The sequence below is a fragment of the Drosophila nasuta genome, chromosome 2R, assembly GCF_023558535.2.
Source record: "Drosophila nasuta strain 15112-1781.00 chromosome 2R, ASM2355853v1, whole genome shotgun sequence".
Taxonomy (NCBI): domain Eukaryota; kingdom Metazoa; phylum Arthropoda; class Insecta; order Diptera; family Drosophilidae; genus Drosophila; species Drosophila nasuta.
Window position 1 is genome coordinate 15,182,882 of NC_083456.1, and position 23,445 is coordinate 15,206,326.

The 23,445-nt window shown below is 41.0% G+C and overlaps 4 protein-coding genes across 6 annotated transcripts in view; 2 read left to right on the plus strand and 2 right to left on the minus strand.

Annotated features, from left to right (window-relative positions):
• LOC132784237 (uncharacterized) overlaps window positions 1-23,445 on the minus strand; it is a 50,215-nt gene that overhangs the window by 25,114 nt on the left and 1,656 nt on the right.
• Window positions 1,072-23,445, plus strand: LOC132784377 (dual specificity protein kinase splA). Of its 3 annotated transcripts, XM_060789959.1 has the most exons (9): window positions 1,072-1,121; window positions 2,215-2,362; window positions 18,449-18,936; window positions 19,023-19,477; window positions 20,514-21,113; window positions 21,209-22,032; window positions 22,094-22,299; window positions 22,362-22,504; window positions 22,569-23,445. In XM_060789959.1, the coding sequence occupies exons 2-9, from the start codon at window positions 2,299-2,301 to the stop codon at window positions 23,206-23,208; spliced, it is 3,420 nt and encodes a 1,139-aa protein (XP_060645942.1). In that variant the 5' UTR covers window positions 1,072-1,121; window positions 2,215-2,298; the 3' UTR covers window positions 23,209-23,445. The 3 variants fall into 3 exon arrangements, with proteins under 3 accessions (XP_060645942.1, XP_060645941.1, XP_060645943.1); XM_060789958.1 differs by lacking the exon at window positions 1,072-1,121 and having other exon boundaries at window positions 2,217-2,362; window positions 18,452-18,936; XM_060789960.1 differs by lacking the exons at window positions 1,072-1,121; window positions 20,514-21,113 and having other exon boundaries at window positions 2,218-2,362.
• LOC132784381 (testis-specific serine/threonine-protein kinase 1) lies at window positions 15,583-16,946 on the minus strand. Its single transcript, XM_060789968.1, has 2 exons — window positions 16,789-16,946; window positions 15,583-16,730 (listed from the first exon to the last, which is right to left on the minus strand). Exon 2 carries the CDS (start codon window positions 16,660-16,662, stop codon window positions 15,760-15,762), a length of 903 nt encoding a protein of 300 aa, XP_060645951.1. The 5' UTR covers window positions 16,663-16,730; window positions 16,789-16,946; the 3' UTR covers window positions 15,583-15,759.
• Window positions 17,103-18,427, plus strand: LOC132784382 (testis-specific serine/threonine-protein kinase 1-like). The gene is made up of 2 exons (XM_060789969.1): window positions 17,103-17,341; window positions 17,394-18,427. The coding sequence occupies exon 2, from the start codon at window positions 17,413-17,415 to the stop codon at window positions 18,301-18,303; it is 891 nt and encodes a 296-aa protein (XP_060645952.1). The 5' UTR covers window positions 17,103-17,341; window positions 17,394-17,412; the 3' UTR covers window positions 18,304-18,427.

Here is a 23,445-nt window from a genome sequence, read left to right on the forward strand (position 1 = left end):
ATCGTAAAGAAAATATACTCTGTGAATCAATAAATTGATAAGTAAATAAAAGAAGGTATCTTCGATTGAAGCCCACAGATTAGCTTTTAATAAATTTAATAAGTTACAAAACACATTATTAAAATAAAAAAATCGTATTTCTTTCCATAAATTCACTAAAGATTAATAGCCTACGCAAACAACGCAGATGTTACAAACTTTTTTCTTTTTTTTTCGTCAAAAATTTCGTGAGTGGAGCTGATTATATTTATGTCTGATTTTCATGGAAAGCGACCAGCTTTAATTATGTGGCAGTGAAAGGTGGCGAATAATACAAATAATTTAATTAACCCCAAACTTCACATTGGGAGAAAATCAATGGATTATACATTTGTAAAAACCATGAAAATTTAACAAATAAATTATATATCAATTAAAGCGATCCATTATAATCACATATTAGCGAAAAAACAAGCTATTACAATCGCCACTGAAATTATCAGTTTAAAAGTTGCTCGGTAGCTTGTGTCCTGACTGGTTTTGCGATGGAATTAAAAGAAATGTGTACAATCAATTTAAATGCTATTGTCAAAACGCGTGCAGCTCAGGCTTTTACTTGAGGCAGCTTGATGCTCTACATTTTAGCCCTTCACAAAACAATCATGTTAACATCGTCTATCTATTTGAAAATCAATCAATGAAGAGCTCCGGCTCAGTAATTGTTCGTTAATGGCTTCATTACAAGCAACAAGGCACAAATAATAACAACAACAACAGCAGCGAAACGGTAGTATAAACAAAAAAAAATCAGAGACCTGACCTAGGGCAATGCAAAGGCAGCCCAGTCAATGGCGCAGACAAAAGAGACAGACAGAGAAGGGGCTATCATCATCAGTCAGCGTAGTCGGGCGATCGCAGCACGCGTTGTCTGCCCAGACAGTTGTCAGTGAGAGAGAGAGCGAGCAGTAGAGAGCGCATTGGCATTGGCTCTCTCGCGCTGTCGGCAAGCAAGCAGTGCGTGCACTGCTTTGTGTAAGTTGCAGCGGTTTAAATAAACAAACTGGCTGCGGAGTCGCCTCAGTTTCAATTGGAACGTTGCGCATGCGCCCTGGACACCGCCGCTGTCAATATCTTTAAAATCGGTTTGTCTATTTTGTGATCGAAAGCATTAACTTTGTTGTGGCACAAAAATCGAAAAATTCTGACAAAAATAATAGATCGCGAGTGAAATATTAAAATAAATATTGCGAATGAAAATGTGAAAGTCAACGTTTACTACAAAGCAAAAATTCTTAATAAAATTAGTTTATTGTATGTTGCCACAACAAAATGCAACAAAAAAAAGTGAAAATACGCGCCAACAAATGTTATTGTTGACACAACGAACCCTAATCAACACCCATCTATATTCAAACGACCCTTTTGAATTGTCTATGAAGCGGGCCCTCACAAAAGTTGACAGATTTATGCACTAATTTGCTTTGAGCGTCCGAAAAATTTGCTCGGCTAGGGGAGAGAGAGCGGTAGATTAGTATAAATGGTTGATAATTTTTGAGGTGTCAAACAGCCATAAAAATGCGAATCGAAAAATATTGCAAAATATAAAAGAGAGACATCACTTTTGTTTTCGGTATTCTTGTATGGAAATATGCGTGTTAATAGAGGCTTAATTTGCTGATTTACTATTGCCATAACTCATAACTATAGGTTCAGAGCATTTATATTACCAAAAATATATAATTTTATGTTTTAGTTTTTGTGTCATTTCTTCTAATGTAGATTTCACCTAAAACTTCTAAAAGACTTTCCTTTTCGGCTGACTTTTCACCAGCACTTTCAACTAATGCTCACATTCGATTGCACTCACAAGACAGTAAACAACAACGGTTACATTTATCGCTCCAAAGATACAATCAAAGCCCACACGAAACACAAAACAAAACACAAAAAAACAATACACAAATCGGCATTCTCTTTTATGTATATTTCTTCGACTATTTGATGCTCTTGAGAGATTGGTTAATTTGTTAACATGTAAAAAACGCCCAGAATTAGAACTTCGAAGAGAGAAGTGAGATTTTCGATGTGCTTTCTATGCAAATAAATTGAATAAATTTACAACTTTTGTTTGGTTTTGTTCGCTCATAAATTAATGCAATCTTTTTGTTGATGTTTGCACGTAAATCAAAGATTTAATATGATTCTATAAGCTGTGAATATCGTAAAAAAATACAGGTTGATTTATACACAACAGACAACAGTCATCGAATATTTAACAAGAGGAAAGAACACATCAAAATCTACTTGACAACAAAAATAATGCACAATCCGCAGCGGAGTCGGAGCCACAGCAACTGCTGGTGGCTGTTGCCATTGGCGTTTGGTAAGTACACAAAAACTACCAAATTACCCGTTTATTCCGTACGCGAGATAAACTCGTTTTTCTGTGCTCTGGATGCTTCAACGGGAGCAAGGTCGCAAAATGTCGCTCGAGTATTGAGTATTGGCTAGAAAATTATGCAATCTCCCCCGCGGCCAATGCACTATGCTCTTCTACCACATGATGAATGATATGAAGGAGAGGCGGCTGACAATGTATTACGAAATGTCAACAATGACCATCAATTGCCGCTGGCAACGCAGCAGCAGCATTGGATGCAACAGAAACAGCAACATCAACATTGGTGGTCGGTCAATATGAAAATTATGTTTAAATACCTTTCGTTCTTGCGAAATGACAAAAATTCCAAATACGTGCGAATAGCGGCGTTTGTTTCATTCACCGATGCGAAAATAACCACGGATAAGCGCCAATGTTCTCAATGTTCTGCACACACACTTTGCCCATTGGCCATTTGATTGTTGGCTGTCTGTTGTTGCCGTTGTGGCTAAGCTGCAGCTGCAACATTTTCTGGCTGGCAGAGTTATGCCGCTAATGGAATGGTCTTCAAAATTAACATCATATTCAATGACACTCACTTGTAATGCTACAGGATGTTGACCTGGCCTGCAAGTGTTTCGTCTCTCTCTCACTCTCAAGGGGCATTGGAAACGTGCTGGATTTGGTGTGCTCGGCATTTGCAGTTGCAACTGAAAATGTTGCGCTAATTTATGCAGCTCATCAGCAGAGTGGAATGTACTTCGTGGGAGTTCGGGAAGCTGCCTTCCACCTTCCACCTTGCATTGAGTTGTTACTGCTACAGTTTTGACTGTATGCAGCACCTAATTCTGTGAGAACAGAATCCATGTAAATATCACAAACATGTTGTAACTCTTGTGTAATCCATAAGGTATGATTTATTCACTTTACAAGCCACTTAATTGCCTTACAATTCCCGTCTGATTAATGTGCAGCCTCATCAAGTAAATATCAATGAGATGCTGCAACTAAACATCAACGTTCACTTTTCCCAAGTGCACTCAAAATTGTTTCGCCTGTCAGCTTTGCGTATACAGATATCTTTAGAGGGATTACTTGAACTGATTTTAAGCGGATGCGTAAATCGCTTAACTAAAAATGCAGCTTTTTTTGGGTGAATGACTCGCAAAATTGTGGAAGCACTTTCCAAACTCTTATACTAACAACTTCCCAAAAGCACAGCTAAATGAATTATTGCGCCCAACAGAAAAAGAAAAATAAATAAAGTTCACTTTTGCTAATTACCTCGAACAGCGTAAATTTGCAAACATTTTGCGCCATTTTACCACACTGGTATTATTTTCGTTATTGTTGTCAACTTTTTTTTTGTTGTTTGGATGGCGTAGGGAAAATGAGCAAATCTTTCTGTGATACTTTCAAGCAAGTCATTCGGCGAGGCTCAACATAAATTATGGTCATCACAAACGACCTCCAATGTGTTCCAAGTTGCAACAACGCCTACCGCTCAGCTGTTTGTCTGGCAGGGGGCAAGGAAAGGTGGCAAAGCAAATGGAAAATGCTGTAACCATTTCGAGAGTGGGCGCCAGTTAAAACAAGATTTTTCACTTGTCCAGAGTGCAGTGAAAAGAAAAAGTAAAATGTTTGCCGAAAAAAAAAACACAGAAGAAAAATTTATCCGTTGGCCGTGAGGCATTGGCGGCAGTTAACGGAACCGACGTCGGCGGCGACGGCGACGTCGACTTTGTTGCCTGTTGTGTCAATGACTTTGAAATGATTTCAACGCGAGTTTCTCAATTCGAATTTCACTGATCTGGGGACGGACGCATCGCATCGTATCGCATCGGTGGCTGCGGGTCAGCAGCAGCAGCAGCTCTTGCTACGTGAATTTGATTAGCAATTGGATAATTGATATAATGCCATTTACAACTGATGCAAAGAGAAAGAGCGCCACTTACAGTCGTTAACTGACCACGTACGTTACACTTTCGATGGCACTTTGTTGTCTGTGGCATGCATGCAAATGAGTTTCCTCTTCTCTCGTCTTCTCCAACACTCGTTTAAGATCTGCTGTAACATAAGTTGATCGTCCAGACAGCGCCACAAGTCCAGCTTTCGAGGCGGATATGACGTATTTACTTTTAACCCAATTAGTGGCACCTTGTGGCACTCCATCAAAATGGATTAAAAGCTAGTTGCGCAACATTTACGCAGCCAGCGCGCAATTAGTTTGTGGCAATTCAAGTTCAATGCTGCTTTGGCTTTTCCGAAGCGGCGCTTATGTTACTTCCTGGCAAATTTAAATGCAAATGAAAAGATTATGCATCGATAATGCGTTTGCATGTTGACGGCAGAAACACTTTTCGCACCCAATGGCCAATGTAATGTACATTTAAACAGGCAACCGGTCGAGACTTGGTGGTTTGTTGCCTGTTTGGTTGGTCGGTTGCTTGTTGGCCACTTTCTGCTGTCCTGCAGGCAATTTCACAATTACAACGCTACACAACTACAACAACTATTGCAACATTATTTTGGCAAGTTGCTTTCATTTGAATTGGCATTTCATTTGCAGCATTTCTTGTGCTCGCTTTGATTGTTTTGTTGCCTGCGGCCATTTTACACAATTTAAAAACAAAAACAGTTAATAACTTGGCACCACACAATTTTGTGGCCCGTTGTGGCCTGAAAAATCGATCAAGTGCTTTATTTTGACCACGCGGAAGACATTTTTGCAGGTCATATGCAAATTTAAAGCTATTAACGTGGCTTAGAACGTCTCGAGCTCAGCATGTCTTCGATGTGATTTCGTCAAATTGCCCTCAATAATGATAATCGAATGTGGAATGTGGATCTAAAAAAAAACCGGTGACCAATATATTAACCAATTTGGTTTAACTGCAGTTATTAAGTCAGATAAAATTTAATCTAAAATTATGTCAACAACATTGGCCATAAAAAACAACTGATTGTTTTTGGCTTCAGAATGTCAGAGATGAATAATTCAATTACCAAAAGTATTCGCAAGATCCCATTGCTCTTTTATAGTAATTCGATCAGATCTACAGCGAGTAGAATCTACTTTCCAATAATGTAGAAATATCGCAATAATTTATTATATATAAAATTAAGAAGGTGGTAAATTTGGCATAAACCGGTGTCAATAAATGATTCTTAAGTGCATTTCATGTTTAGAAAGACAATCTAAACAGTTTTAAAATCTCCTTTAAGTTGTGTTTTATGACAACAGATTAATTATCAGAGTGTTGCCAAATTAATATGCTAAGAACTCAAAGTTGTCTCGCCATAAAGTCATTTGTTACTGTGCATAATTAGCCAGCAAACATTAACAAAAATGTGTCATAACCGTAATCAAAGAAAACACCAAAAGCAATTACATAAAAATAAAAATGTAAAAAACAAAAGAGCCAGGGAAAGCCCCCAAGTACTACTACATGAGACAGGCTTTTCTTCAATCAAAATGAAAACGAAAGCTGAACTCAACGAACCGCAGCGTAAATACTCTACTCACTATTTGACCCAAACGTAACACGAGGAAATAAAACCAAATGGAACTTGGTCTTTGGCCAACATTCTCGTTCAAAGAATGTGTAAACGGCAAAATGTAAATTAAACCCGTTTATTGAACTGGTTTTCGCGACTTTTAATAGTGAAAGCCCAATATGCAACCAATGCCAAAGAGTCTTCGCTCGTCTAACCGAATTATCTACGACAATACTAAATGAAGCGAGCATTTTTATCACCCTAAAACTTGGTTGGTAGTCACTCGTCTACCGTTTAATGTGCGAATATTTATGCAAAAGTCGAAGCAACAAAAATCAAGATGTATCCAATTAGGCGTCATGCTCATAAAGAATATAAACGCAGCGCACACATGTCGAATGCATAATAATTAGACCCGCTACTGGAAAAGAGTAGCTAACATATGTTATGTATCTGCAAGTATGAGTACGAATGAGTGTATCTCATATATATTTCATGCGCCGCTAAGCAAGCCAAAATAGATTCCAAGCCAACTCTTGGCGTTACTACAACAATCGAAAACTGGGCTAACAACAATTGCATGAGCAGATGATGTCTGATGTCTGGGACCCGCTGAGGTGTGTGAATATTTCTCAGTCATTACACGCATTTTTTGGCAACAACAAACACATGACGCCGTTGGCCAAATAAAGTCAAAAAGTGTCAACACATGCTAGTACACTTTATTCACTTCATTTATATATCCTGTGAACTAGCTTAAAATGGGGTATTTTAGGGGAGTTTGATAGAGAGAATGTCCAAATAAAATTTACAATTCATATACAAGTAAGAAGGGTGCTTTGCTGATGGATACTCGCTACCCATTTTCAATTAAACCATACTCTACAAATATACTGCAAAATACTAAAATGTACCAAAGGCTATATTTGGTATATCGTTATAGTACTATATTTTAAATATACCATAAAGTAAAAAATATATCTGACAGACATCTTGGCTGCTGACGCTGATTAAGAATATATATTATTTATGGGGTTGAGATGACTCCTGTTACATCTATTTCCTGCAGGCACAAATTTATAATACCCAAATAAGTAACGGGTATTAATGATTTTTCTATACACAACATTTGGATTACAAAATACATAAGATACTCTTAAGCACAGGATATCTTCAAGTCAATCACTCTCATTCAATACAATATTTTTGATTTCTTCTGCTTTATGTTGTTGTGTGTGTTAACTCGCGGATCATTATTGAAAAGTGCAGAGAGTCGGTTAGTTAAGTGGGCAGACAATGTGTAATGCTAACCCAAACAAAATGCCGCGTTTGGCAAGACATTCCATTGTGGTTTTGTTTCTTTTACTGAGTTTTTGTTTTTGCTGCTAGCCTAGAGTGGTGCAGCTTTCATATATTGCAACGCCATGCGAGGATGGCTCGTGCGTAACTGAAGACGAGTTTGCCGACGTCATGGCATAATTGGTCATTGTTTTGCGTTGTCACCATCTCAGCTGAATTGACTTAGAAGTGCTATAATTAAAGATCTAATTATAATTGACTCTGCTACTAAGTATGACATAACACTCTACATATAGCATACAGCTTAGGGAAAGTTGGCAGCCAATTTATACATCTAAACTTATTGAGAAAGCTGACAGAGAGCTGCGATGCGACACAGGTTATTGAACGGTTGCCAAGTGGTCAAGCCATCATTTGGATTGCACAAAAGGCATGATTGAAATTGTTCATTTATTGCAATAATCACGTCATCAGTGATGCGATTCAATGCGAACAGCGATAACTGCGGTTGCATTTTGATGGCTTCATTCAATAAGTTAAAACAATTTAAGAGTTATTTCTTTTAATTGGCATTCACAGATGCAACTCAATATTCTGCATTCAAGTTGATTTGGTAACTAGTCTTGTTTGCTTTTGCAATCGCATCGCAAATTGGTCAGGTAAACATAAATACAACTTTTTGGTGATTGCGTAAAGCAATTTAGACTTATTGTTGTCAAGGTTGATTTAAGAGTTCGAACTCTTCGCCAATTATTCCACGGCAGCTTTTCCACAGACAAATATATGCCGTCACATTTATTTGTTTTCAAAAAGGTTTTTTGGCCCCATTACTTGCGCCATGTCTAAGCCTAGGGCCGCTTGTAACGGTACCAGTCTATTAGTGAGCTCAACTATTGGGTTATCGGGCAGTTGTTAACAATTTGCATAAATTAACCACTATTAAGATAACATAAGTAAACATATTTATCACTGCAGTCGAAGGTCAACTTAATTATGATAATAATACAAGACTAATTATATATCGATATGCTTGCTCTTTGTAGATTGTGTAACTTTTACTCTAAACGAGAAATCGATTCTCGATCGAATTTGGTAGCCAAATCAGCGCACACAATCGGACAAGCTGCCAACATGCAAACAAGATTCTCGACACCTAAAGCTTAAGGTCTGCAGTTAGGCAATTAATTAGCTCGTTAAAGCTCAGCGACTGTCTGTGTTTTTATTTTTTTCGGTGGTTTTTTGTTGGCATGAGCCCAGACCACAATCTAAAGCCAATGATCTCGAGCAAACAATTAACCAGAGACAAGAGACAAGAAACAAGAGCGGTGACTTCTAGTCCACAAAACAAAAGTTGGCGCGACTATAAATTGCTTGGCGTAGGCGACTGCTGCTAGACACATGCCAAGTTAACAAATGCCAAAAAGTGGTTTAAGTCACCGCTTAAATGTTGCTGTAATTAATTAAAATGCTGCAAATATTTTTTGGAGTTTTCTGTCGGCATTTTAGCCAAATACTAAAAAAAAAACTTGTAGCATTCGTTCGCATTCTTGAAAATTACTATCAACATTTATCGTTGGCCAATAATTAATCTTTCCATTTTGCCAATTGTTTCGACAAACGAAAAATTCTCGTCATTGTCAATTGAAAAGTGCACAGGGTCAAAATTTGGACAAACCTTGACCGAAGGGGCGCTCGCAATTAAAGAGTGGAGTTTAAGTAAAGTTCCCCACAACTTGTAATTTGCCACACGCACTTAAGTATCTGTTAAGAAACGAGCGTTTATAATTCATAATTAAATGCATCTATGAGATACACTGATGTTTTCTGTAAACATTACTTTAATTGTTTCCTGTGGCAGCCTTCACTTATTCCATTTAATTGGGAGAGGGCGTTCAATGTCGTTATGATTAATATGCATCTTGAGCAATTACACACAAATTGGAATAAACACTATTTACAAATATAACGTGCTTCACTCGATATTTGTGTATTTTGCATACGTTAATATCTCTTCTATCAACTGAAACCAACTCTGTGTTGAAAGACAAATTTAGTTATTAATATTTCATTTTTTTTTTGGCAATTTGTTTCGCTGCAACTGCTATAAAAATATCAAAACATATTTATTTCACTTCATTTCCGTCCCTCGCAGATTAATCTTATTCAATCATTATGAAAGTGGGAAACCAAACAGAAGTCATAATAAATAAGGTTAATTAGGGAAAAATAAATAAAGGTTAGAGACCTGCCCCGTTTTGTAATCTTTCTCTTTTTTCAGTTAAAACCAACAACAAATATTGGACGGACTTTTGCTTTCGGTTTGACGGCGTCTCGGGCACGTTTTGATTAACAAATTTCGTGCTGAAGATTAAGACATTAAGACGGTGTCCGCCGCGTTGTTATTAGTTATGGATTTCATTAGGTCAGCGCCCAGCCCCTAAAGAAACGTGACTATGACGAACTAATTAACAAACATTTGCGCTCTTACATATTAGCTGGAAAGGAACCCAAAAAAGTGACTGTTAATTCTAAAGGTAGACACCCAGCAATTAATTCTGAACTTTTGTCGACAACTAAAAGAAAAAACTCGGATTAATTGCCATTTAGTGATCAAAAACCGACAAGCAAGCAAACGGCGACCTCGTCGTGATTTCATGTACCAGACTCATAGACAATGGGCACTATTAGTATTAACCTCAGAGGCTAGCGCATGACCCCAACAATTTCCGCCTTCAATTAATTTACGTTCCTATAAACAGCGACTAACTAACAAATCATAAGGCGACAGACAGAAAGACAGACTTATTATTTTAGACTAACTTCTCAGAGTGCAGCAATCGATCGATGGCAACTCTGGTCAGAAGCAGTGAACCACATTTAGCAGCCACAGCGGGGGGCTGCTGGCAACCAGGCAACTGGCAGCTGGGCGACCTTGATGAAGCCATTTGCACACACGAAATCTAGACGATCTCCACGGAATCGATCGATCGATCGATTTTTTTTTTTGTAGCGCTGCAAATCGATCAGAGTCGCCATTAAATAAAGTTTTTCGTCGTCGCCGTCTAATTTATGCAATGCTTCTTTCATTTCCATTTTGGGCCTTTTGTTTTGCGGCTTCGAGTTGTAAGTGAATTATATTTAAATTTGTTTGGCTTGGCTGCGCTTCGAATGATAAAAATCACATTTGGATTTACCGTCGACTGTCGACGACTGTTGCTTTTACTTTGCATTGCGCGCAGAGCAGAGCAGAGGAAATAAATAAATTACATTTAATTTGCGTAATCATTTTTTCAATGGCATTCATTGGATTCGACGACTATGTGCGAGACTCTATGAGTTTATTGTGTGGAAAATTTCGTAATGCAATTATGGCTTGCAGTAAAGGGGGAAAGGACAGAATTTAAGCGCCAATACATATAGATCGGAATTACCAATTGTTATTATCATATTACAATAATCGCCGTTGGCTCGTCGTTGTTGCTGACGGCTGAGATGGTCACTTGGATTAGCGGTCGCCAAGTCCATAAATTAATCGCATTTACAGAGCAACAGCAACCGCAACTGTCAACGGGCAAACACAGGCCACACGACACAAATCGTGCACAATCCTGTCCCATTACTCATACGTCCCGTAGGCGGCATTTCGATATGGCAGGTCAAGCGTTCAGGTCAGCAAACAGCAGCTACCCCCAAAAAAATAATGTGAATGGGAGACAAATTTGATTGTTGCAAGCCACCATGCAACTGAAGTGGCATGAGTCACAAGCCGCAAAAATGGTCATGCCAACTAATTGTTAAGTTGAGGAAATCATTTTGTTAACACAATAGAGGAAGCATTTATGGTATGTAAATATTTACAGATCTCTGCCCAGTTGGCCGTGAAATGCAATCTCGCACATAATGAAATGCAGCTGCCCAACAGAAAAAATGTAAATTCAACTGCCGCCGACGCCACGAGCAGAAAGTGTAACAAGGGCCACAAGTCAATGTACTGCAAACGCATTTCATTTGCATCCAATTAGCGGACAGTGATAAGCCAAAGATAGCGACTATCAGATACTGCTAGATAAAATATTAAAAGCGCAAATATAACGTCAATCTAATGTCTTAGTCTAAGCATTCATGTGCAATCTGTTTTGCAGATTGCAGACTACATTCATATTTATGAGCAACAAACATGAAACATGAAAGGAGCGAACACGATTCAAGGGGCAGCCAACAAATTGAGCTCGTTCACTTTTGTTGGCATTCTAGAGCTAGAGTTGAGTTGACAACATGCCCGGGGATTGTGACTTTGATGAACGCAGTTTGATTGCCAGTTTCTTAAATGGGCGGTTTACTTAGCTGCTGCTGCTGCTGTGCTTGCAATTGGTGGCACAACATTAGCCAGGCCTAAAGACGGACAGCACACGGACCAAATTGCGACATTTGCAAACCAAACTAAACGATACACAATTGAAAATAGAAAAAACGAAATAACAAAAAACAAAATCCCCCATTCACTTTTGGAAAGGAAAACGTGGAAATCTACACAACGACAACAATTCACATTTTTATATATTTTTCATTACTTAAATAAATTTGTTAAAGCAACGCTCCGACAATTGTATATCAGACGGATGTTTGTCGAACAACCAAACATACACCTGTCTAGCTCAATCTTATACAACTGAAATTGTTTTGAGCAACGTTGTTCTGCCATAGATCAAAATCAAGAACACAATTGAACTGTGAAGCATGGGAATAAATTGACATTGCAATAGCAGTCGCGGATCTTTGATCGGAACACTGTTGCATAGCTTCGATTAAATTACAAAGAAATCGACACCGCGTATAACTCATAAATTAAGCTGAAGTATCGCGTTTTTTTTTTCTTTTACAATCCAATCAAAGAAACTTTGTGGTCGCTAGAAAAACTTGTTAATAATTAAACTGCTTCATGGTCATTTTGCTTTGCTTTTGTTAGCTATGAGTGAGGATTAAACTGCATTTTGCATAATAAAAGGGAACGTTAGCTAACTTTTTTACTGAAACTTTCACTCTCATTTATGTTATGCATTTTAAAGTGTAATGCATTTAGTTTCCTTAGATTTGTAATATTTGACTACAGGCTCATTCGAGTGCATTGAAATAATTTATAATTCACGTTGACCCCACGTCGCTTTAAACCAATCTACGTTGGCTGTAATCACAATTCTTCGCACTTTACGAGCAGTTAGCCAATATTTTGGCGCGGGCTTAGGCTTATTGCATTTTACAGCCACTATAATTTACGACAAGCAAATCGAGTCCCGTGGCAGCAGCACGTTGCACGTTCCACAGCGCATGTGCAACGGACAAACACGACAGGCTACAATTTTTTTTTCATTTCGACTTCTCCAGTGGAGCGCTGTAATTGAAGACACTGCTCTGCTCGACTTGTGGACCGGAAAAAAGTGCCAAAATAAAATAGGAAGGCCGACAAATCTCTGTGGTGTCTGGTTGTTATAATTTGGTGGCAATAGTTGGGATAACTTAACTTTGGGGTGCTGGTGGGTGGCATAAAAGTTGTCCGCGGGCATTTGGCGATGCGTCGTTGGTGGTCGGGGAAACCATTTTTCACAAAAACACAAATCGCAGCGGCGTTGACAAAATTAAAATTCATTTACGCTCAAGTAAATATTTACGCAATAAATTTGCATTTAATTGCATTTGTGAAGCGCCGCGAATGGCACGTGAAAAACGCCACAAAACATTGGCCAAAATCAAATCAAATTTAGAAAACACACACTCACACACACAAAATGCAGTCCAAATGCCAATTGCAGGCGACAGCAACAACCCAAATTGTCCATGCCACAATACTATATAGTCACCTCCCTCCTCTCTTCTATATATTCTTCACAATGGCTAAGCGCGAGTGCTGCTGCAAATCGAGGCAAACAATTTGTGCGACGTATCGAAATCTAATCAAATTATGCGCCAGAAATGTCGAAAAAGCGTGAAATGTTATGCCAACGGCCAGAGGTGCCTATTAACCCTGGATGAGATGAGACGAAGTGATGCACACACACACGCGATGCAATGAATATCGCGGCATGAGGATGAATGGTTTTGGGCCTGGATTTTGTGCACCTGCAACTGCAGTCTAAACCCGACTAACCTGGTTGCAACAGCACCAGCAGCAGCAGCAGCAAACCGGGCTCCAAAAATCGCATCAAATTTGCACCAAATAAGAAGTGATTCACAATTCATTGGCAAATGTTATGCAAAATGTGCGCAAAAGTGTTTGGCAAATAACGTGTGTGTATCTCTATCTCTCTGTATACATACACATTTGTATCTGTATCTGCAGTTTTGTGTATTTGTATCTAAGCTTGCGATGGGTAACTGCTATCGCATTTTTGCTGCGCTTCAATGAACAGCTACAACAAGCAGGAGTTTTGGGTTTTTGCGCTGTTTTGTGGCTAAAATGTTTTTATGCGGTTCGCTTAATGTGTTTTAGCCATAAACCAACTCGCCAAAACGGCAGCTTAAAATATCAACAGTACGCAGCGAAAAACAATGCACAACTGTTTAGACAACATGAGCCTGAATCATTCTCGAAACTTTCCATCTCCGCTGCCAGTCTTCATTTTTTGAAGGGGTCAATTATTTGTTTTGCGCGCCTAATTGCATTTCCCACACAAACACACACTGCTAACAGACACACCCACAAACAACGCTCACACTTTCAGGAGTGTGTGTAATTGAAATTGTATTGTGTGGGCGCTAGACATGTGAATAAGTTTATTTTGCCAACTGCTAAACTAGCCAACAACTAAATGAGATCTTTATTAACCAAATGCATATTTGAATACATCATACAATAAATTAAAGATTGAAAGTTCGAAGCTAAAACTTTCAATTGTTATTGCTTCCTATGTCAAATTTTGTAATTCTTCATCGGCACAAATTGAAATTGAATCTCAGCGTAATTAGGCGTTTGCCAATTCAATTTGTATCGATCACAAAAATTGTGCAATAACCGACCGATGAACAAAGGATTGGAGATGCTGCAACAGCAAAGTGAACGGAAGTCACTCGACAACTTTCCACAAGCAACTCCAAAAAACGTTGAGAGACTGATGGTGGGGTCAACTTAATAAGCCGTTGCAATAATATCCACAACAACAGCAGCAGCAAAAAGCAAAGCGTCTACATACAAACATATATGGGGATGCAGCATCCATATGAATCTGACACGTAGCCTGGAAATTAATTCAAAAGCAGCCAGGCTGCTGTGCAACTCTTAGAGATGGATGAGCCACTATGGACCACAACATTTAAGTGCCACAGGCAACACACTCACAGAGAAAGAGACAGAGTCAGAGTTTGAGAGTCGTCCACACATGCATGCACATATTAATTAATTCAAAATTGCATTACGCATACGCACAGGTGTACACGCTGTGCTGCAAACTAATCTATAGCGATCTGAGGCCGAGTCACAGATGCAGCTGCTGCTGCTGCTGCAACACTTTGGACAAAAAGAGTCGTAAAATAAAAACACTTTGGTCATAAAGAAAACAACAAAACTAAGCATCGAACGTACGAACGAACCAAACTATGACTACGACTCACTACAACACACACACGGATTTTGATAGAAAATTAAGGCTGCACATGGCCAAAATTTAGTTGGCTACTGGCAAATCCAGTGGGAGTACACTCAACAACACACATGTCACATTGTCTCTCCGCCTGTCTGTTGGCATGGACTTTGCCAGGCAAATCCAGTTAAAGACTGTGTGGATTGTGGCCGGAGCAGCCACTTAAGCTGCCCGCGCTCCAATGCAAATTATCTACCCCAGAGCACCGATTTGGCTTGTATTCTCTTCGTACTTTCGGACACTTATTGTTTCACTGACGTCTGGAGATTGTCGCTGTCGACATTGCTGTTGTTGTTGTCGGCCTGGCTGCCTGGCGTTGTCATGGCTGCCAATTGCAAGAGTTTGCAAGTTTGCAACACATGCCGCCCAGGATACGAACGCCAAGCAAATCTAGAGATGGCAATGAATGACCACTTAGACTTCTACTTTCGAATATTAAGTTGTACATCAAATCAGTGGAAAACAATTCAATGATTTACAATTAATCGGAATTCCCCGTTTACGCTCTGTTAAGCTGTGAACATTTATAGAAAATCTCAAACTGTTTTTTTTGCCATCTCTAGCCGCGTTTCGGCTCACTAAACTCTGCTGCCAACCGCACACACAAAAGGCCAATAAACAATGTGAAGAAAAATTTGAAAATTTGCCTAATGCTATTTTATAATAGGTTTTCCTTAACGGTTATGACGGCGTCTGTGGTTAGGCCACAAGTCTTTTAATTGTTCAACTCGGGCACAGGTTGTGCAACAAAGTGAGGAACTAGTTGCTTGACAATTTCTATGCGCAACTTAGGACTACTTAAAATATTGCATATATATTGTAGATTATTAATATTAAATTACAGATATACATATATATCATTTATACACATAGTGGGATATGAAATAGAGCCATATATATATATATATCTAGACTGTCTGATAATACAATTTCAAGATACACCATAAAGACAATCGAGCACATTTTCCCCCCTCAAGTGGAGGCCGAAGGACGCGGCTCCTCAATGGAAAGCAACCAACTGCAATTAAGAATCTCACGCAAATCCCAACGCGCTGCAGCATCAGGCTCCAAGAGCACAGCCACCGTTGCCTTGGCATGTGAAGAGATCACATCCTGCAGCTTGCGACGAAACGAGAACTTCTTGCCGCGCTGATCCTCCAGCAGTTTGGTCAGATTGCTATCATCAAACGGCATTTTAGCGTTCATCATAATGAACAGAATGACACCCAGTGACCAGGCATCAGCCAGCTTCGGATCGTAGGGCACACCACAAACCACTTCAGGAGCCGCATAGGCAGCTGATCCACAATATGTCTCCGATTTCACCTGATTGCCACTGTCGTCGCGACAATAGCGCGAGAAACCAAAGTCGGCCAGCTTGACATTGAGACGTTTGGAGAGCAGAATATTCTCACACTTCAGATCTCGATGGGCAATGTCATGAGTATGCAGATACTTTAAGGCTTTGGCCATTTGAAAGAACCACACCTTCGATTGTTTCTCATCTATGGGACCCGTTTTTTTGATGTGCGTCAACAGATCGCCCTTCTCGGCGTATCGCATAAAGATGAATATCTTGGGACCGCGTTGCAAGATGCTGTGAATCTGAATGATATTCGGATGATCGAGTTTTGTCAGAATTTCCAACTCGCGTGGAAAGAACTTGTGTACAAAATCGGTGGGTGCTTTGGCCTTATCGATGATCTTGCAGGCTAAATTAACGCCATGCCCGCTCTCGTCCGCATAGCCAGCGGTGATCACTGTTGCATAGGAACCTTCGCCGATCTTGTGGCCAATGTTGTAGCCCCGTTGAGCGAGTGCATCGATGTCAGAGCTGCGCGTGGTCAGTTGCCGATTGCCAGCATAATTGGACATGATTTTCCGGATAATGTGCTATATCGATGTGCGCGTGTGTGTTGCCAATTATTATAGTATTGAACCAACTATATAGACCATGTTAATCATATGTACTTTGATCAAATCGGTTAGCTGCATAGTTACCGTCGCTGCGTTGGTCGACCTCACTAAACTTGAATTTGATGGTATTACACGATAGAAGACTAACGAAATTTCCTATTCCAATCCAGAAATTTTGACAAAGAAAAAAAAAACTACGAACGTTGTTAAAGAGCAGAGACAAATAATAAAATAAATGAAACACGATTTTGAATTATATGTAATTTTGCTTGACTACGCGGAGTCTACTGAGATGCTTCCAAAGAAAAAGTTTCATCTTTTCAGCCAAGATAAAACACAAAAATAGCACAGCACGAACGAGACTATCTCTGATCATAAGTCGAAATTTTAAGCTTGCATACCTCATAAAAATAAGTAAAATATTCTATCTAGCTGCATGATGTTGCATAATCATTATACAAATATTTGAAAAATACAATTTACAATGTTCAAGTTCAACACAATACAACAACCAGGCTTAGTTTGTCATACAATATTCAAAGCTCAATATAATTTCACAACAGTTTTGGTATGCATTAGAAATTTTAAGAAAATAGCAATAGTAAATTAAAGTTTATTAAAATCAACCAATTAAAAGGTAAATTAGACGACAAATGAGTTAAACTTTCCCAGCTAATAAAACTTTGTAGTTGGTAACAATAATAAATCATGGGCAGCACAACAAACAATAGCCAGCTCCAATCGCGTAGCTCAGACGTCGAAGCCTTGTCTTTGCAGGGCTATAAACTTGGCCACAAGATCGGCGAAGGATCGTATGCAACCGTAATAACAGCCCAATATTGCAACGAGGCGGGTAATAGAGCAGACTTGGCTTGCAAAGTGATTGACAAGGCGAAGGCGCCAACTGACTTTGTGAACAAGTTCTTTCCCCGCGAGCTAGAGATCCTCACCAAACTTGATCATCCCAATATCATACAGATCCACAGCATACTGCAACGTGGCCTGAAGATCTTCATCTTTATGCGATACGCTGAGAAAGGCGATCTCTTGTCGCACATCAAGAAGACGGGCTTCATCAAGGAGAAGCAATCGAAGGTCTGGTTTACACAAATGGCCGTCGCTTTGAAGTATTTGCATAACCACGACATTGCGCATCGTGATATGAAGTGCGAGAATATTCTGCTGTCCGAGCACAGCAATGTCAAGTTGGCTGACTTTGGCTTCGCCTGCTTCTGCAGTAATGGCGAGGGCATGAGGTTGGCCTCCCAAACTTACTGCGGCTCAGCTGCTTATGCCGCGCCAGAAGTTGTCAGCGGTGTGCCCTACGATGCCCAGATGGCGGATGCCTGGTCATTGGGTGTCATACTCTTCATTATGCTGAACGGCAAGATGCCGTTTGATGACAGCAATCTGAGCAAACTGCTCGAGGATCAGCGTTGTATGCGCTTCGCCTTTCGGCGCAAGTTGCACGATGTCATCACGCCACAGGCAAAGGCTGCTGTGGCCGTGCTGCTGGAGCCGAATCCGGCGACACGCTGGGATATGCATGAGATACTTAACTGCAGTTGGCTGCTCATGGATAAGAAGAACGAAAAGTAATTGTAAAGTGAAGTGCCAATCAAGTGCCAATGAAACTTGAATTTTGATTCCGAAACTAAAATAATATTTGGCTTAATGTTTTTAAAAAATTGTAAAGATTCGATAAATATATTTCTAAATTGAAGGCAATTCTTTTATTTTACAGCAGTTGCCTTTCTCCTGCCACACGTTGTGTATGGAGCGAATCACAGCAGCGTTATCGCCGACGCCGAGCTCAGCGCATCGGAGCGTAATCGCCGTCTTATTCCCTACATGGCCTTCTATCTGCCCGCCCCGGAGTTGCCCATCAATCAGCAATACGCTGTGAAGCATGCCCCATCTGCAGGCGGAGCACAGCTTCGTCCACCACTAGCTGCACCCAGTCGCATCCCCGTGCCGGTTGCCTACATGCCACAACCTCAACCACAGCCACAGCCACCACCACATCATCCACATCCGCATCAGCATCAGCATTCGCATGCACATCATCAGGGATCGTCGGCACATTATCAGCAGGGCGCAGCCGACATTTACCATGCGCTGCAGCAGCATCAGGGACTGGCACCTGGTCATGGCAAGGATGCCGCGTTGCCGGCTGATGCGGGCGCCACATTTATTGCCTACAAGCCATTGAACCCAACGACAGCACACAAGGCAAGTACAACTACAGAATAGATTGCGCATAAATAAAGTTAAGTAATCGTGAAATTCATAATATCCCCACACACACACACACACAGCACAAAACTGTGCAGCACTTTCCTCCGCTTTCCCAACACGAACAACAGCAGCAGCAACAACAACAACAGGAACAGTTTGAGTTACTGCCACCGCCGGCGGCGCCACAAGCGCAGTACCATCGACAGCGGGGCAAACAATCAAAAGTCAATTTAACACCGTTTACAGCACAGAACACGCTGCCGGGACACTTTATGCCCATTATTTATACGCCAGTGAGCAAGCCAAGCCACAACAACAACAATAACAATGAGCTCCATAATGGCAATACTATCAATTACAACAAGAAGCCAGCGTCGTCTTCGACGCCAACAGAAATTGTCTACCATAAAAATGCACATCAAACACAAATTGTTACGGATTATGCACCCGGAGACGGAGCAGCTTCGTCTGCAGAGCAGCAGCAGCAGCAGGAGGAGAGGGGACAGGAGGAGGTTTTGGTGCATCCAACACCAAGGTAAGATTTATGCCATTTGCAAATGATGAATGTATCTCCAAGATACATATCGCTCGCTTTCGCATACTAACTTTCAAAAACTCGAGAGATTCTCACGAAAACAAAAATCAAGCTGTCAACACCCACAATTGACGTTGTCTTTGTCACTGCCGTTGTTGTTGATGCCTTGGCATTTTCATGTAGAACTCAAATTAAAAATATGTTGAACCAATTTCGACATTTTTCTGACGAATTGATGACGTATTTTCGATGCTCTATTATGTTAGTTGAAAAACAAACTCGACATCAAAATACATATAATCAAAAACTTGTCTGATATTTAAACAAAAATGCACGCCATCGGCTGTTAATTAAATGAGCATGAGAACCCAATGTTTAGCTATTAATTAGCTTAATGATCTATGGAATACATTAACTAAAGTATATTGTGCTTCAATGCCCTTGCTTAAGTTTATTGTATACTTGGATTTGTTGTGACATAATTACGACACTTTATCAAGTGGAAACTTTAAGGTATTCAGACCGAACATGCAGCAGAGAGTTGCATTTTGCTGCAGTGGCAGCAAACACGGCAGACGACGACGTTGCACACGTTGCATGCAATGCCCTTGGGCGCAGAAATCAATTGCATTTAATGCATGGCTCAACCTCTGCTGCCGTTGCTTCTACTTCTACTTGTGTCTGTCTGTCTCCGTCTCCATCTGTGACGACAACATTGCTGTTGTTGTTGCTGTTGTTGGTGACGTAAGAAGCAGTTTGATGTACCCTATGAGGCGCCGCCAATGGGCAATGGGCTGGACGAAAGTCTGATGAGAGAACGTTTTCCCACTTCGTGTTCATCTCGTAATGTTCAAATTGCAAAATCATGTCATATACAACCGCGGGCTATGGCAATGGTCAATACATTTGGTTGTCAGGTCGAAGGCAATGCAGTTGTTTTTTTTCTCTTTTTCATTTACAATCCCTCTTGCCACATCTTCTACTTCCCCAAACACAATACATTCATTCATCTGCTTCTGCATATGCCCCTCCACAGTGTTGGCTATAAAGTATACAGTGAGCCATCGAGTGGTTCATCCTCATCGACTAGCTCGTCGAAAACCGCATTGATACTGCATCAAAAGTCGCAACAGTCGCCTGGTTATGGACACGTAAACAAATACGAGAGTTACTTCCACATGTCACCGGATCAACAGCAGCAGTCGCTGACGCCGCAGGAGAAATACGTGCTCTACTTACAGCAGCGCATGAAGCTGCAGCGGCAGCAGCAAAAACAGCAACAGCAGCAGGCTGAGAGATATCATCATCAAGAGGACGCTCATCTCCAGTCAGCACAAAGCAATACGAATGCTGGCAAACATCAGCAACAACAGCATCACAATCATCCGCTTGTCTCTTCACCACAGCCACCACCACAGCAACCACCACAGCAACCACCACAATCGCCAACACAACAACACCACAGTCAGTTACACAATTACAATGGTCTCTTTGGCCAACAACAACAACAACAACAGCAGCAGCTGCAAACGCCGCCTCAACAGGTGCTGCATATTCCATTACGTGCCCTCATGGGCCACCTTAACCATCATAATACTCACGAGCAGCCAGATTATGCCAAGGAGCCGCTGCTCGGGTAAGTTACCCCTTAAAAGACCGATTGTTCGCCTGGTTAGCTAGCTGGTTAACTTACATGACCATGTTTAATGCCTTGTAATGTGCTTTACTTAGGTCACCCTCTCCAGCGCAATTCATTGATTACCTCATTGATGGGCCACGCCAGTCGTTGGATGAGGAACAACAGCAACATCAACAACATCAACAGCAGCATCATCATCAGGAGTCGTCGCCATCTCGTGCACCACAACATGCCTTCATTCTGGTGACAACTCCCGCTCCCTATGCCGACCATCCTCAAGCACCACGTATTCATGATTTGACGCCCACTCGGGCTCCTGTCGTCTACAAACATCAGCCCACGCTGCGGCTGCAACCCGTGACTCCGGTGCACAATTACAAGGCCACTCGACGTCCTGTCTACATTACGCCACCCACGCCCAGTGAGACTGTCAAAATTACACCCAAGTACGTTTACGTGTCCAGCAAGCCTCCGTCGGCATCGGTGCCCAGTGAGTTGCCCAGTCGTTCGCCGCCAATTAAACTGAAGCCTGTCTACAAATACGCCCAGGAGCGGCCAACAAGTGCGCCTTTGCCCAGCAAGGTCTACGCCCAAGAAGATGCGGATCAATTGCCCGACATACGCACCTCATCGCTGGCCGAAATTCTGCACAAGTTGCAGGCGAGCAATCACTTGCCACACACGCTTACTCCGGATAACATTGACAACTCGATTAAGACGCTAATACGCATCTTGCAGAACCTGAAGCAGACACAAACAATTGTGGCGAATCCGCCGCAACATCACGAGACGAAACCCAGCAGTAGCAGCAACGATCATGACTTTGACTATAACACGGAGCACACTGAGGAGGAGCATCCGCCCACGACGGTGGCAGGCAATGCTGAAGCGGATCTGCAGCATCTAAATAAGCCAAGTAAATAATGAATTTAGCGAAACCCATTATACAAAATAACGTTTTATAACTTTCAATATAGACAAGCATCCAGGACCTACCACAGGTCGTGCTGGTATCGATTATCCCAACTATTCGGAGATTCCCAAGACAGACTTTGAGTGCACACAACAACGCTACAAGGGTTTCTTTGGTGATCCGGAAACCAATTGCCAAGTGTGGCACTATTGCGATCTGAATGGCGGCAAGGCTTCTTTTCTTTGCCCCAATGGCACCATCTTTAGTCAAGTATGTGTTGAGCTTAAAGAAACCTTATTAAACCTAAACTTATCCCAATTTTACTTGCATAGATTGCGCTGACTTGTGATTGGTGGTTCAATGTCAAGTGCTCGACAACCTCACAGCTTTATGTGCTTAACGAGCGTCTCTATAAATACATACTGCCCTTCAATCCAAAGTTCCCCGAGGACTACAATGGACCCATAGTGGACAAGTAAATTGCAATTCAAAATGAAATCAATAAATCTATTTATTTTCCTTTACTCTGTGCATTACAGATACCTGGCCATGAAGTTCCAGGAGATGGAGGAGAAAATGCGATTGGAAAAGCAACGGAAAATTAAACAGCAAGCGGAAAAACCTGAAGCCAGGGAGGAGGCATCTACACCGTCATTGCCCAAAAATCACAAGGCATCGCCCAAACATGGCAGCGGTATCAACGCTCAGGTCTATGAGCAGAGCTCCGAGCGCAATCTGCTGATCGATGATGAAATCGATGACATTTCCGAACGCGGCACTTACGATACCTATGGCCAAGCGCCCACCACAATTATGGCACCGACAACAACGTCGCTGGAGTCACAAACATTGGGACGAAAGCCCATTGTTGTGTCATCCACGCCATATCCAGAACGTGAGGAGGAACCAGAGCTAACTGCTGATTCAGAGCTTGAAGGCGAACCGCCAGCAAATTCAGAAAGCAGCGAGGAAGAGGACAAACTACAAAGCTTAAGAGATACGAATGCAGTTGCGGGACAAAAGCGTTTAGAGACAACAAAAGTAAGTGTCGAGAAACTAGAAGTGATTGAGATAAAACCGGATGGTAACACCGGGCACCTAATGCCCATCAGTGGCATGTCGGAGAGCAGCGAACAGCAATCGGAGCAAGAGTCGAGCAGCAGAGAGAGCAAAGAGTGAGAAGCCTTGGAAGGGAAGATAATTTTGGTAGAGAATGCTTGCCATATTTGTAATGAGAATTCTTGTACTTGTTCGTGTCGTCGGTCGGTTGTACGTCTTAAATTATTATTCATAGCGAGCGATTACTGTAAATAGTTAACTGTAAATTGAAAACAATACCTATAGGAACCAAATAGATATATGTTTGTATGTATGATAATATAAATGCCAAGTATTAAGTAAAAAAATTTCGATTGT

Excerpts from the sequence above, each read along its gene's own strand:
- LOC132784377 (XM_060789959.1), top strand. The coding sequence starts at position 2,299 with ATGCACAATCCGCAGCGGAGTCGGAGCCACAGCAACTGCTGGTGGCTG. Across the intron at positions 21,114-21,208 it reads GCCAAGGAGCCGCTGCTCGG|GTCACCCTCTCCAGCGCAAT; the intron begins GTAAGTTACCCC and ends TGCTTTACTTAG. Across the intron at positions 22,300-22,361 it reads ATGGCACCATCTTTAGTCAA|ATTGCGCTGACTTGTGATTG; the intron begins GTATGTGTTGAG and ends TTACTTGCATAG.
- LOC132784381 (XM_060789968.1), bottom strand. The coding sequence starts at position 16,662 with ATGTCCAATTATGCTGGCAATCGGCAACTGACCACGCGCAGCTCTGAC.
- LOC132784382 (XM_060789969.1), top strand. The coding sequence starts at position 17,413 with ATGGGCAGCACAACAAACAATAGCCAGCTCCAATCGCGTAGCTCAGAC.